Below are 14,739 nucleotides of genomic sequence, written 5' to 3' on the forward strand. Positions count from 1 at the left end.
AAAACTAATATTTATCTTTCAAAGGATTTTTACAATGGATTCATGTAAATTCAAAATTTAGCTGAATTTGTCAGCTTCCGAATGCTGCTGTGAAAACATGTTTCGTTATAACTTTCTTTTTATGTGCACAAATATTTTTTTCCTTTTGAAAATTAACTCTAGGGCTTAATCTTTCAAAAATACAATCAAAAAATAGTCGAAAACCTACAAAACATTATGATAAACTGACTTTCAAAATTATGTCCCTTTATTTTTCTCTGCCATTTTTGCCCATACAATATTAGTTAAGTTTTAAGCCTTCACATTAATCAGGTATCATAAAGGTATCATAAAGTATTAAAATGGACTATAAATACTATAAAATACTAAAAAGTACAAAAAGATTATTATAAAATACTAGTAGGCACAAAATCTACTTTTAACTTACCAAAAGTACGATTATGAACTAAAAGGTATCATAACGTTGTAACTATCCTATAAATACTATAAAATAATAAAATCTACAAAAAGATTATTATAAAATAATAATAGGCACTAAATCGTCTTTTAAATTCTCAACCGTACTATTATGAACTAAAAGTATCAAATTATATAAAAATGTCTGATAAATACTGTAAAAACCGAAAAAGTACTAAAAGATAAAATACTAATAGGCATTAAATCTACTTACAAAATACGAAAGGTACCATTGTGAACTACAAGATATCACAGAGTATAAATGCCCTACAAATTCTATAAAATACTAAAAAGTACTAAAACATTATTATTATAAAATACTAAAAGGAACTAAATCTACTTTTAAACCAGAAAAGGTACTAATATGAAATAAAAAGTATCATAAAGTACTACATGTCCTATAAATAATAAAATACTAAAAGTATTAATAGGCATTAATTCTACTGATAACTTACGAAGGGTAATATTTTAACTAAAAGATATCAATCATAAAGAGTAAATGTCCTTAAAATAACAAAATGTACTAAAAGATTATTATGAAATATTAATAGGCACTAAATCTACTCATAAATTTCCAAAAGTGCTATTTCGAAATAAAAGTATTATAAAGTACAAAATGATTTATAAATTTACTTTTAAACTACCAAAGGTACTATTATAGACTAAAAGGTATATAACGTACCAAATGTTATATAAAAGAAAATTATAAATTACTAACAGGCACTTAATCTACTTATAAATAATCAATGGTACTATTTGGAATTAAAAGGTATCATGAATACTGAATGTCATATAAATACTATAAAATACTAATTGATTTATATTTAAAATACTAAAAAATACAAAAAACTATTACAAAATACTAATAAATACTAAATCTATTTTTAAACTACCAAAGCTACTATAATGAACTTAAAAGTATCTTAAAGTACTTAATTTCCTATAAATAATATAAAATACTAAAAAGTTTATTTAAAAATACTAATAGGCACTAAATCTATTTATAATCTACCAAAAGTACTATTATAAACTTAAAGGTATCATAAAGTACTAAATATCTTCTAAATACTATAAAATACTAAATACTAAAAGTTTATTAAAATAACTTTACTTTAAAACTACGAAAAGTACTAGTATGGACTAAAAGGTATCAAAAATTACTAAATACCATATAAATACTATCAAATACAAGAAAGAACTTAAAGATTATTATAAAATACTAATAGGCACTAAATCTGTTTATAAACAACCAAAGGTACTATTATAAACTAAAAGGTATAATAAATATTAAATGTTCTTTAAAAGCTAAAAAATACTAAAAAGTATTAAACGATTGTTAAAAATACTAATAGGAACCAAATCTACTTTTAAACTAATGGCACGAATATGAACTAATAGGTATCATAAAGTACTAAATATCCTACAAATATTATAAAATACTTTATTATCTACTTTCAAACTACCAAATGTACTATCATAAACTTACATGTATCATAATGTCCCAAATATCCTATACATACTACAAAACATTAAAATGTACTAAAAGATTATTTAAATAAATACTAATAGCAATTTAATCTACTTATAAACTACAAAATATATTATTATGAACTAAATGGTATCATAAAGTCCTTAATATCTTATAAATACTTATAAACTACAAAATATATTATTATAAACTAAATGGTATCATAAAGCCCTTAATATCGTATAAATACTATAAAATACTTATAAACTACAAAATATATTATTATGAACTAAATGGTATCATAAAGTCCTTAATATCCTATAAATACTATAAATACTTATAAACTACAAAATGTATTATTATGAACTAAATTGTATCATAAAGCCCTTAATATCCTATAAATACTATAAAATACTTATAAACTACAAAATGTATTATTATAAACTAAATGGTATCATAAAGTCCTTAATATCCTATAAATACTATAAAATGCTTATAGACTACAAAATGTATTATTATGAACTAAATGATATCATAAAATCCTTAATATCCTATAAATACTATAAAATACTTATAAACTACAAAATGTATTATTATGAACTAAATGATATCATAAAATCCTTAATATCCTATAAATACTATAAAATACTTATAAACTACAAAATGTATTATTATGAACTAAATGATATCATAAAGTCCTTAATATCCTATAAATACTATAAAATGCTTATAAACTACAAAATGTATTATTATGAACTAAATGATATCACAAAGTCCTTAATATCCTATAAATACTATAAAATACTAAAAAGTACTAAAAGATAATTATGTAATACTAACAGGAAAGAGTTGAGAGTCAGACAGAGTAGACCGAGTCGGTGGCCATGGGGAGAAAGACTGTCCACGGTAATGGTTCACAGTAAGGGAAGGTGTCGAATGTAAGAGTCTGGGACTAGATTTGCGACTTTCCACTGGGGCAAACATCTGGAATGAAGTTGTTGTAAGTACCACCGAGACTTTGAGTTGTACGAATCTTTAATTGCAGCTTTTCTGAGGACCCATCAAATAAAGACCAAGAATGGTCTAGGTATGTTTCTCCATTAGTCGATGTAAAACCGCAGGGAGTTATTTGCTATTGTAAATGCTGCATTTCTGTTGTTAAACTGCATCTGTTAATATATCACGAATGTTGTAAGTGTTGCACACGCATCAATACAATGAACAATAGAAAAACCAGATTAGAAGATCACAATGTTAGACGGTCATAAACGAACACATATATACACGTCATATAGATGACCGTGACACGTATATACAAACATATATACACTCTGTGTACACACATTTATTAGAACATTTTATAGCACTAGACGATACACAGATACGGACACGTATATTTATCTATATATCTATAAAAGTGAAAATGTCTCTGTGTGTGTCCGTGTGTGTACATTTCTCTTCCAAACTACTTTGTCAATTTTCAGTCTACAGACTCGAGAGTTGACATAAGGGGTATTGAGATTTGGGAAAATCTTTTTAAGAGGCTTTCGGTCAGAAATTTGGCTGTAAATGGGTCAAAGTTCAATGATTTGACCCTTGAAAACTCTACCAAACTCCTCTGCCAATTTTAGGTCTAAACACTTGAAATTTTAGATGTAGATTACTTGTACTTGGCTCAAACTTTTTAATTTGATTTGAGCCCAAAACAATAAATGTTTAGGATTCAAAATTAGGGTCAAAGTTTTAAAAAATGTGACCTCTGTGATCTCTACCAAATTACTCAACCAATTTTTCGTCTAAACATTTAAAATTTTACATAAAGTGTATTCAGACATAGGGCAAGCTTTTTAATCGGTTTTTGGCTGAAAATCTGGCTGACAAGTAGTCAAAGTTCAAAAGATTTTAACTTTGCGGTCTCTAGCAAACTATTCAGCCAATTTTGAAAATTTACATAAAGGGTATTCAGACATGCAGGAAGCTTTTTAATCAGTGTTTGCGCGCAAATTTGATTTTCAAGAGGTCAAAGTTGAAAGAGTTGACTTTTGCAGACTCTACCAAACTCCTCCGCCAATTTTGGATCTAAACACTTGAAATTTTAGATGTAGGTTACTTGGACATGAGTAAAAAATATTAATATATATACATATGCACATAAAGTTATGAACGGTACGTAGGGCCCAAGCAAAGATGGCCTGAACGTTATGTTACGAGCCACGTTACAACAATTTCTTTTCTTTTTTTTAAATTATATGCCTTAACCTTAACCACAACATCGCCAACTATGTCACAACAATTTCATTTCTTTTTTATTTTGAAATTTTATACCTGGGTATAACTCTAACCACAAGATCTCCACCTATGTCACACCTATGTCACAACAATGTCACACCTATGTCACAACAATGTCACAAGAATGTCATGCCATCATTTTTGTAGTATCACACCTTTTTGTTTGAATAAACAGCTGTTTCTTCTTTTTTTCAGTTGAGTATTATGCGATAGGAGGATTCCAAGTGGTCATTGGCCTCATGTGTGTTGGCACCGCCGTGATTACTTATCTCTTCAAAATTGGTAAGAATTGGCTCTGACTCTGAATTTCTTTAAAAATTCTATTTCAAAAGGTTTTATAAATGACTGAAAGTAACGTTTATATTCTTTTCTCTTGCACAAAAATGTTTACTATCTTATAGTATTTATAGGACTTTTAATACTTTATTATACCTTTTAGGTTGGTTGGTTGTTTTTGTTTTACGGCATATCAACCTTTTTCAGGTTATTTAATGCCGAATCTAGTTATTTTGAGGAACGATTTGTAATGGAGTATATTTGTTTTTTTAAGTCGGATTCTATTTCACCCATAGTTGGGACCCTAACAGGTACTACCACTCCGGGTCAGAGTGGACCTGGAGCAATGGCAATTAAAGGGTGGCTCCACACTCCCCAAGGCCCGCAAGGTGGGGCCTCACCATCGGATATAGTTTTAGGTCATATCCAGGACCATGATACCTTTTAGTTCATGGTAATGCCTTTTGTACTTTATAAGTAGACTAGTGGGGGTGTTCGGTGTTGCCTGGGTTTTTCGGTGGTGTAGTAAGGATCCATAAGGGGAGGGCGTCAAGACAACTATAGCAGGGGTGTCTGGGTGTGTGTAAGTGGTGTAGTAAGGACCCCCCCCAAAAAAAAATAGCCGGGGGGGGGATCAAAACAACAGTAGGCAGAGGTGTTAAAAAAACGTGGTAGCAGACTGGCGGAGAAAAATAGGTTTAAAAAAACGTGACGTCTTTATATTTTATCTATCGGGGGTACCCGGCGTTGCCTAGGTGTTTAGAGGTGTGTGTTGGGGGAGGGGTAAATCAAAACGCAATGGAACATAAAGAATAAGCGTGTTTAAATATTATATATAAAAAATCAATGTTAAAACTTCTTTAAAAATCGGAAAAACAGCAAAAAGAAAACCCCAAAAAACTAACGTAATGCAAACGAACGATGTTAAAATTTCTTAAAATTGGAAAAACAAAAACAAAAAAACGCGAACGTGGCGGGGGAAAAAAACTAAAAAAAAAATGAATGTGATGCAAAACGAACGATGTTAAAACTTCTTAATCAAAAAACCAAAAAATAGCGAAGGCGAAAAATCGCATAAATAACCCTTTTTCAGTAATAAAAGTTTAAAAATCGAAAAATAAATTATCTGATACCTGAGATCGAACCTGCAATCTAAAGATAACAAAGCTGCCACTTTTAAAATTGTGTCATGACCGCATCTAGGTCGCTTTTTATAATATTTAAACTAATTCAAAAACCAGCGTCTTTTGCGCATGCGTATTTGCCTAGATTGTAATGAAGGAACGCTAACCCTCCCTGTAGAAAAGTGCCCCGTTGAGGGTAAAGGAATAAATGTTTTTAGCCAATTTTTCGATATTTGTCGTCCGAAGGTTCGAGCTTCAAAATGATATTATCTGGTGAAAATCCGTCGCCTCTGTCGAAAGTCTTTGCGAAACACACACACACACACACACACACACACACACACACACACACACACACACACACACACACACACACACACACACACAACACACACACACACAAAACACACACATTTTGCCTTTAATATATATGGATAGATTTAGTGCCTTTTAGTATTTTATACTACCTTTTTGGACTTTTTAGTTTTTTATAGTATTTATCATACGTTTTAATTCATAATAGTGCGTTTAGCACTTCTAGTACTAAAAGATTTAGTACTTTACTAGACTACCCGTGACCCGTTGGGTCAGTATGTTATATTAGCTATGGAATTAGTGTATGAGCGTGACACTTGTGATGTAAAGAAAATAGTTTTTTGTGACATAATGGAAACATTTCTATGAAAGTATACTTAAATTACAAAACTATGAGTCGTCCTGCTTATAATTTTTGAAAAAAACAAACAAACTTACAGCCATTGAATTATAAGTGGTTTGCCATACTTATAGGTAAATGTGCACTGAACAGATACCATAATACTTAAAGTTAAATTTTTATATATCTTTTAATTTAAACGCAAAAAAAACAAACAGTTGGGACACTGAAAACATACATAATAAAACAATACGTTTTATTGTCGCATTGATTATTCATTTGTAACGAAAATTAAAAAAAACATTTTCGGGGTAATCTATTTATGTTGGTAGTGTAGAAGAAAATGTATGAATGTTTTTAAAGAAAGGTGTATTAAAAATGGAAAATAAATTATAAAAAAAATGAAGGCGGTGGATAAATCGCCGTTGCAAAATGCTCTTATGGTTGTCAACCGAGTAAAGTAAATTTATTTGTAAGAAAATTGCGTTGAAATAAATTAAACGTAATACGGAAATGAACAATGTAAAAAATGCAGAAAGTATTAACGATTGTTTATTTGCATAATTTAAACGCGAAAAAAAAAACAATTGGGACGCTGAAAACGTACACAGTAAAACAATAATTCTATTGTCGCGTTGATTATTTGTTTATGTACGCATGCGCAACCGGAAGTTATAAACCAAATGTTGGGGTACAACACCCGTTACAAGGTTATTTGAGTTTTATAATTATATAGATTGTACCTATGATATCTTTTGATACTATATAGTACTTTGTAGTATCTTTTAGTTCTTTATAGCATTTATAGTAGCTTTAGTAAAATATATCTTATCTATGTTATAGCCTCATGCAGCCTTCATTTTCGTTTTTGATTTTTATTTATTTGCATATTTAAGGTAGACAATTCCTATTATATAATTCAATTGAAAAAGTAAGTTTGTGGTGAATGAATCTTGATTCCTACGAACGCTAAAAAAGAAATGGCATAATTGCCATACTCTCTCCTTCTCTGCTTTGTTTGAATTAACTTTCTTCTTCACTCCTCAAGGAAGTTTTCACAGAAACGTGTGAACTAAAAAATATTTTCAACCAATGAAAATCATCCTAAATCCCGAAAGTAACACATATATGTGAATATAGTAAGCCAACCCCAATTTAGAAACTCCCATGAAATAAACAGCACATTTTCCTCTTTAAAATATTAAGAAGTAACAATTACATAATTAATAATATAAAATATAATATAAATATAAAAAATATACAAATATAAATAATATAGAATGAATATTATAATATATTATATAATATAACATATTTTATATTATACAAAATATTTTTATAATATACAGGGTTTGCCAAAAGAAGCTAACGGATTTAAAATTTGATTAACTTCCTCAATATTTAAGTTATGCTTACCAATTTTCATATGTAGGTAGATGAGCTTCTCCGTGATTTTCTGAGATATACTACGATATCATAGTCTACTTATTCTAATTTTATTTCCGCAACTTAATCTAGGGTATGTTTTTCACAAGGTCTAATGTCCACCATTTTCATTTTCACACTCTTGTGCTCTCTGCAGGGCATTGTCCAGCAGATCACTTAATGTTTCAAGGCTTATGGTCCTAATTTCCTCCTCTATATTATTTTTAAGGGCATTTATTGTGGCTGGTTTGTTTGCGTATACCCGTTCTTTGAAGTAACCTCAAAGGAAGAAATCTGCACATGTGAGATCTGGCGAGCGGGGTGGCCAATTTATCTCACAGCCACTAGAAATTATTCGGTTGCTGAATATGTCCTGGAGTAGATTTAATGTTTTTCGTGCCGTATGCACCGTTGCACCGTCCTGCTGGAATTGATCGAGAGACCCCAATTTTACTTGATCTCCTTCTTACTGATGTGGATGGATCCTCGGCCACACTTTCTGCTAATCTCTGACAATTCTTATCACTTCTTGCCGTACAGGGTCTACCAGATTACGAGAGGTCACATACAGACCCTTGCTCATGAAATCGAGCCACCATAGCTTTTATTGCATTGGGAGAAGGGGAATTTCTTGTGTTGATTTCGTCGAAATTCTCTGAGTTTCTGATATTGACTCATTCAACCGAAAATACGACTCTACAATTAATATTGGCTCGTCGGGAGTGTAACGACTCATGACGACCTTGGAAGGGTTAATCTAGATGATTTGAAAAAATAAAAAAATATATATAAAAAATTAAGAAAATTATTATTATTTTTTTAATCATCAGCTTCTATTGGGAGACCCTGTATAATAATATAAAACTTTTACTATTAAAATACATTACATGATAATTAGAAAATAAATTGATTCTTTTTAAGCGTTCCTGGAGAGTTCTATAATCGAACAGAAAAGTGTTGGGGTTTTTTGCAAGGGCCCCAGAAAGTACCAAGTTGTACTGTTCCATTTTAGAAATTCTAGAATGTTTCATTTTCAATGACTGTAAATAGGCGCTAATAGTGTCATAACTTCAGTTATGAAATCAGCTCTCAGAATGAACGCTATTTTAGGGCAATCTTTCAACTATTTATGATTCTGGCTTATTTTTCCTGGGATAAATCTAGCCATAAAGAATTTCTGAAACACGCCAATTGCAAACGCCCTCACAAAGAACTGGGCTCTTGGTAAATATTGATTTTCTGATCTTATGTTTTGACTAAAGTAATATTATTATTTCTCAAACATGATTGTTACTTACACTGAGTAAAAGCTAGATTAACCTAAAGCCGGATTTATCTCCCTTGTTTTTACTGTTTACCTGTTCAATAAATTCTTTTATTTTTCTCCTTAACTTCTTTTAATTTTTTTTCCAATATATATTGTCTAGACACGTTCTTGCACGTGACAATACTAACCCAACTTTCCTTGTTTTATTTTATTGCAGGCTATTATTCTCATCTTACTTAGATGTTGTTTCACGACGTTTCGGTCAACTATTTCTCTGGCCTTCGTCAGGTGATAAGATGAGGATAATAGTTCGCAATAAAATAAATTAATAAATAATACTCATCTCAATAATGAATTCCAATTAAATAATATATATTTTTTAATTGAATAATATATATATTTCAATTAAGTAATATATATATATTTCAATTAAATAATATATATATTTCAATTAAATAATATATATATTTCAATTAAATAATATATATATTTCAATTAAATAATATATATATTTCAATTAAATAATATATATATTTCAATTAAATAATATATATATATTTCAATTAAATAATATATATATTTCAATTAAATAATATATATATTTCAATTAAATAATATATATATATTTCAATTAAATAATATATATATATTTCAATTAAATAATATATATATTTCAATTAAATAATATATATATATTTCAATTAAATAATATATATATTTCAATTAAATAATATATATATTTCAATTAAATAATATATATATTTCAATTAAATAATATATATTTCAATTAAATAATATATATATTTCAATTAAGTAATATATATATATTTCAATTAAATAATATATATATTTCAATTAAATAATATATATATTTCAATTAAATAATATATATATTTCAATTAAATAATATATATATATTTCAATTAAATAATATATATATTTCAATTAAATAATATATATATTTCAATTAAATAATATATATATATTTCAATTAAATAATATATATATTTCAATTAAATAATATATATATTTCAATTAAATAATATATATATATTTCAATTAAATAATATATATATTTCAATTAAATAATATATATATTTATATTAAATAATATATATATATTTCAATTAAATAATATATATATTTCAATTAAATAATATATATATATTTCAATTAAATAATATATATATTTCAATTAAATAATATATATATATTTCAATTAAATAATATATATATTTCAATTAAATAATATATATATTTCAATTAAATAATATATATATATTTCAATTAAATAATATATATATTTCAATTAAATAATATATATATTTCAATTAAATAATATATATATTTCAATTAAATAATATATATATTTAAATTAAATAATATATATATTTCAATTAAATAATATATATATATTTTAATTAAATAATATATATATTTCAATTAAATAATATATATATATTTCAATTAAATAATATATATATTTCAATTAAATAATATATATATTTCAATTAAATAATATATATATATTTCAATTAAATAATATATATATTGCAATTAAATAATATATATATATTTCAATTAAATAATATATATATTTCAATTAAATAATATATATATTTCAATTAAATAATATATATATTTCAATTAAATAATATATATATTTCAATTAAATAATATATATATTTCAATTAAATAATATATATATTTCAATTAAATAATATATATATTTCAATTAAATAATATATATATTTCAATTAAATAATATATATATTTCAATTAAATAATATATATATATTTCAATTAAATAATATATATATTTCAATTAAATAATATATATATTTCAATTAAATAATATATATATTTCAATTAAATAATATATATATATATTTCAATTAAATAATATATATATTTCAATTAAATAATATATATATATTTCAATTAAATAATATATATATGTCAATTAAATAATATATATATATTTCAATTAAATAATATATATATTTCAATTAAATAATATATATATTTCAATTAAATAATATATATATATTTCAATTAAATAATATATATATTTCAATTAAATAATATATATATTTCAATTAAATAATATATATATTTCAATTAAATAATATATATATTTCAATTAAATAATATATATATTTCAATTAAATAATATATATATTTCAATTAAATAATATATATATTTCAATTAAATAATATATATATTTCAATTAAATAATATATATATATTTCAATTAAATAATATATATATTTCAATTAAATAATATATATATATTTCAATTAAATAATATATATATTTCAATTAAATAATATATATATTTCAATTAAATAATATATATATTTCAATTAAATAATATATATATTTCAATTAAATAATATATATATTTCAATTAAATAATATATATATTTCAATTAAATAATATATATATTTCAATTAAATAATATATATATACCAACTTTCTTTGTTTGTACAAATGACTGGAAGCCACTTTTATATTGTTATCTCTTGTATAAAATGATTTGTTAAAAAATTTCGTTTTTCTCAGTTTTTGCATTTACGAAAATCTGTTTATGTTTTAGGTAGCACCTGCTACCTGGTGACCTTTCTATTATCTCAATATTTCATTTATTTCCGCCCATAACACAACTTTTGTGTGGGAGACACTACTATCAAGATTTTTTATTTCCATTTTCCGACTCTTTACACAGTTGGTGTTTTACTAGGGATGACCTTGAAACGGTTTCAAGGTCATCAAACATAACAAGTGATAATGTAAATATTGAGATTTGCTGTTTATCATGAAAAATGCCGAAATAAAATTTGTATTATTTTATTTTCAGGTACAATAAAATATGCAAGTAAGTATTTTCATTTCTTTTTGTAATGTGTTTTCGTTATTTTAATCCGATAATCCAATTTTAAAGTTTTTTGTGTGTCTCTTTGGGTTTTTCTTATTTTAATTTGATAATCTAATTTCAAGTTCTATTATGTCTCTTTGGGTTTTCATTATTTTAATCCAATAATCCAATTTAAAGTTTTTTTTTTGTTTTGTGTGTGTGTGTGTGTGTATGTGTGTGTTGTGTGTGGGTTGGTGTGTGTGTAGGTTTTTTTAATTTTAATCCAATAACCCAATTTCAAGTTTTTGTGTTTTTGTGTTTTCCTTATTTTAGTTCAATAATTCAATTTCAAATTGTTTTTTTGTTGTGTGTGTGTGTGTGTGTGTGTGTGTGTGTGTGTTTATAGGTTTTCCTTATTTTAATCCAATAATCCAATTTCAAGTTCGATTTTGGGTTTTACTTATTTTAATGCAATGACCCAATTTCAGTCTTTCTTGTGTCCTTTTAAGCTGTCCTTATTTTAATCCAATAATCCCATAATTGACTACACTGGCTGTGATCTTTACACTCATTGTGCTATCAAAAGATTGTTGTCAGCTCTGCAATGATGGAATTCTCCCTCTAATAGCAGTAATACCAAAAATGTGGATGGTTCTACACAAAGCCTTCACCACTATAAACAAATCATCTGTGTGGATTTCCGAGTAACTTAGTTGTTGTGGCGAAATCTCATATGTCGAAATCGACGGGAGAGTTCATATATATATATATATATATATATATATATATATATATATATATATATATATATATATATATATATATATATATAAATAATGATTTTTGTAATGGCATGAGAAAGGAACTTGTATTTCGATGTACAGCAGTTCTTCAAAGAAAGTCAGTAAAATGTTACATAAAAAGGGGGACATTCGAAAGAAACAGGGAAAAATAAAATTGTCTGCAAAGAGATGCTGGACTCAAAGAGTAAATTAAAGATTGCTTCTTACAATGTAATTTTATTATTGGTATTCAGACATATTTATAGCAATATATGATCATTGTTATGAGGGTGCGAGAAAAGACCGCTTTGTAATTTCGATGTATAGCAGCTCTTCACTGAAGAAAGTCAGTAAAACAGTAACACATACAAAATGTTTATTGGAAACAGAATTTAGTCGTCTTACTGATATATATATATATATATATATATATATATATATATATATTTTAATAAACTCAAATATATATATATATATATATATATATATATATATATATATATATATTAATAAACTCAAATTTTAGGAATGTGAACATCTTGGGCCACAATCAGATTCCACTATAACTTTTCAAAAAAAAAAAAAATTAATGGAGAGTGATTCAGGCTGCGGTTGGAAGACGGATTTAATGCTCTTACTGATGACGAAAAACAAAAGACTCAAATTCCAAGGGATTCCCTATTTTGGATTTTCATTTTTTTTCCAAAAGTTTTTTACCACTTCAAGGGTCACTCGAGGATAACGATTAATCAATATTAGGTAGTAGTTTAGTAATCGTTAATGGTGTAAGTTGAATAGAATTTCATTATTTAAGAAGACGGTTTAATAAGAATTTGTTTACATTGGACTTTAAGGCTACGATATTGTAGTCGGCCAGGAAGCAGCCCAGCGGAACAGTGTTCTACAGATGGGAAGTTCTAGGAAAGAAGCTTTATTCATGGAATCTGCATTTAGATTTATGCACAGACAGACAGCGAGGGAAATTGTTGATAGTGGTTGTAGTTAGTTGAGTGTTTTTTGTGAAAGTCTGACAAGAGGATACTATAGATTGGAGATCAGATAAGCACTTGCCATGAAAATAATGATAAAGCAGAGACAAACTCGCAATGCCTCTTCTGTGGAAAGCTAATAAATAAACAGTTCTTAGGATGTTTCAAGTGGTTTTACATTTCCCAATGTGGATTAGCCGACTTTCGAAATAAGAGTTTGGCCTAACCAGGCAGAACCCACAAATGAAACTGATACAGTATTTCAGCCAAGAGCCCCAAGGAATCTGATCTACCCAGAGAGGTACATCGGCCTAACTTCTTGGCAGCTCTGAATAAAATAAACTGTCTAAAACGTTCAGCTCTAACTCCCATTTTTAGTTCTCCTCCTCCTCCCCCTCCGGAAAGCTGGTTATGACCGCTTATCTTCCCATCTCCTGATGTGGCAATATATTTGTTTTATAATGAGGGCATGATTATAAAATATTGGAAGATTCTACTTATAGACAGGGGTTTTAGGAACTGAACAATCAAATGGTGCCGCGCCCTGCTAGCAAACAATCAGAAACCGGAATCACTCCACAAATATACAGAATGTCTTAAGAATTCTCACACAGTTGTTTGTCTTCATATGAGAACGAACTCCACTCAAGACTTCTTCGGATTAGCTAATTCTTCATCTTCGTGTTAGCTTTTACAATCCAAAGCTTCTCTGGATTGATACTGCCACTTGGTTTGGAGCAAGTTTTCTCTTCTATTCTGAAACTAAAGTATCTTACAACTCAAAACTTGGAATCTTTTTAACCCTGACTTATTCTGGTCTTATGTTATTTGTGACAATTCAACCACCCAGAGGTTGATCAGGAAACAACATCCAGATGGTGCCTATTCATTTTAGAGTTGAGTAAGTCAGAATGGAGGAGTTGGATAAGTTAGCACGGAATATATCAGCTCCAATGGGAAGTCGAGAATAGAGTTTATATAAAATGGACTTGGTATTTAGCAGTCTTGCAAAGAGAGACAATTGGAAGAAATAGATCAGAAGAGTGACAGACCTATTTGTCTCTATTAAAAAGGTATGTTTTTCCTTTGTCTGGACCAAGCGGACAAATATGGTTATTCATTGTTGTCTTGTGTTAACGATGACAATTC

The 14,739-nt window shown here is 27.1% G+C and overlaps 1 protein-coding gene across 1 annotated transcript in view; it reads left to right on the forward strand.

The window, feature by feature from the left end:
* Positions 1 to 14,739, forward strand: part of LOC145248739 (uncharacterized) — a 123,574-nt gene that overhangs the window by 96,372 nt on the left and 12,463 nt on the right. Inside the window, exons 2-3 of the mRNA XM_080110386.1 lie at positions 4,409 to 4,495; positions 11,823 to 11,840. Coding sequence (XP_079966512.1) covers positions 4,409 to 4,495; positions 11,823 to 11,840 — 105 coding nt within the window. The remainder of the gene's footprint in view (positions 1 to 4,408; positions 4,496 to 11,822; positions 11,841 to 14,739) is intronic.

Source organism: Euprymna scolopes, chromosome 27 (assembly GCF_053919585.1).
Source record: "Euprymna scolopes isolate OS-2025 chromosome 27, ASM5391958v1, whole genome shotgun sequence".
Classification (NCBI taxonomy): domain Eukaryota; kingdom Metazoa; phylum Mollusca; class Cephalopoda; order Sepiida; family Sepiolidae; genus Euprymna; species Euprymna scolopes.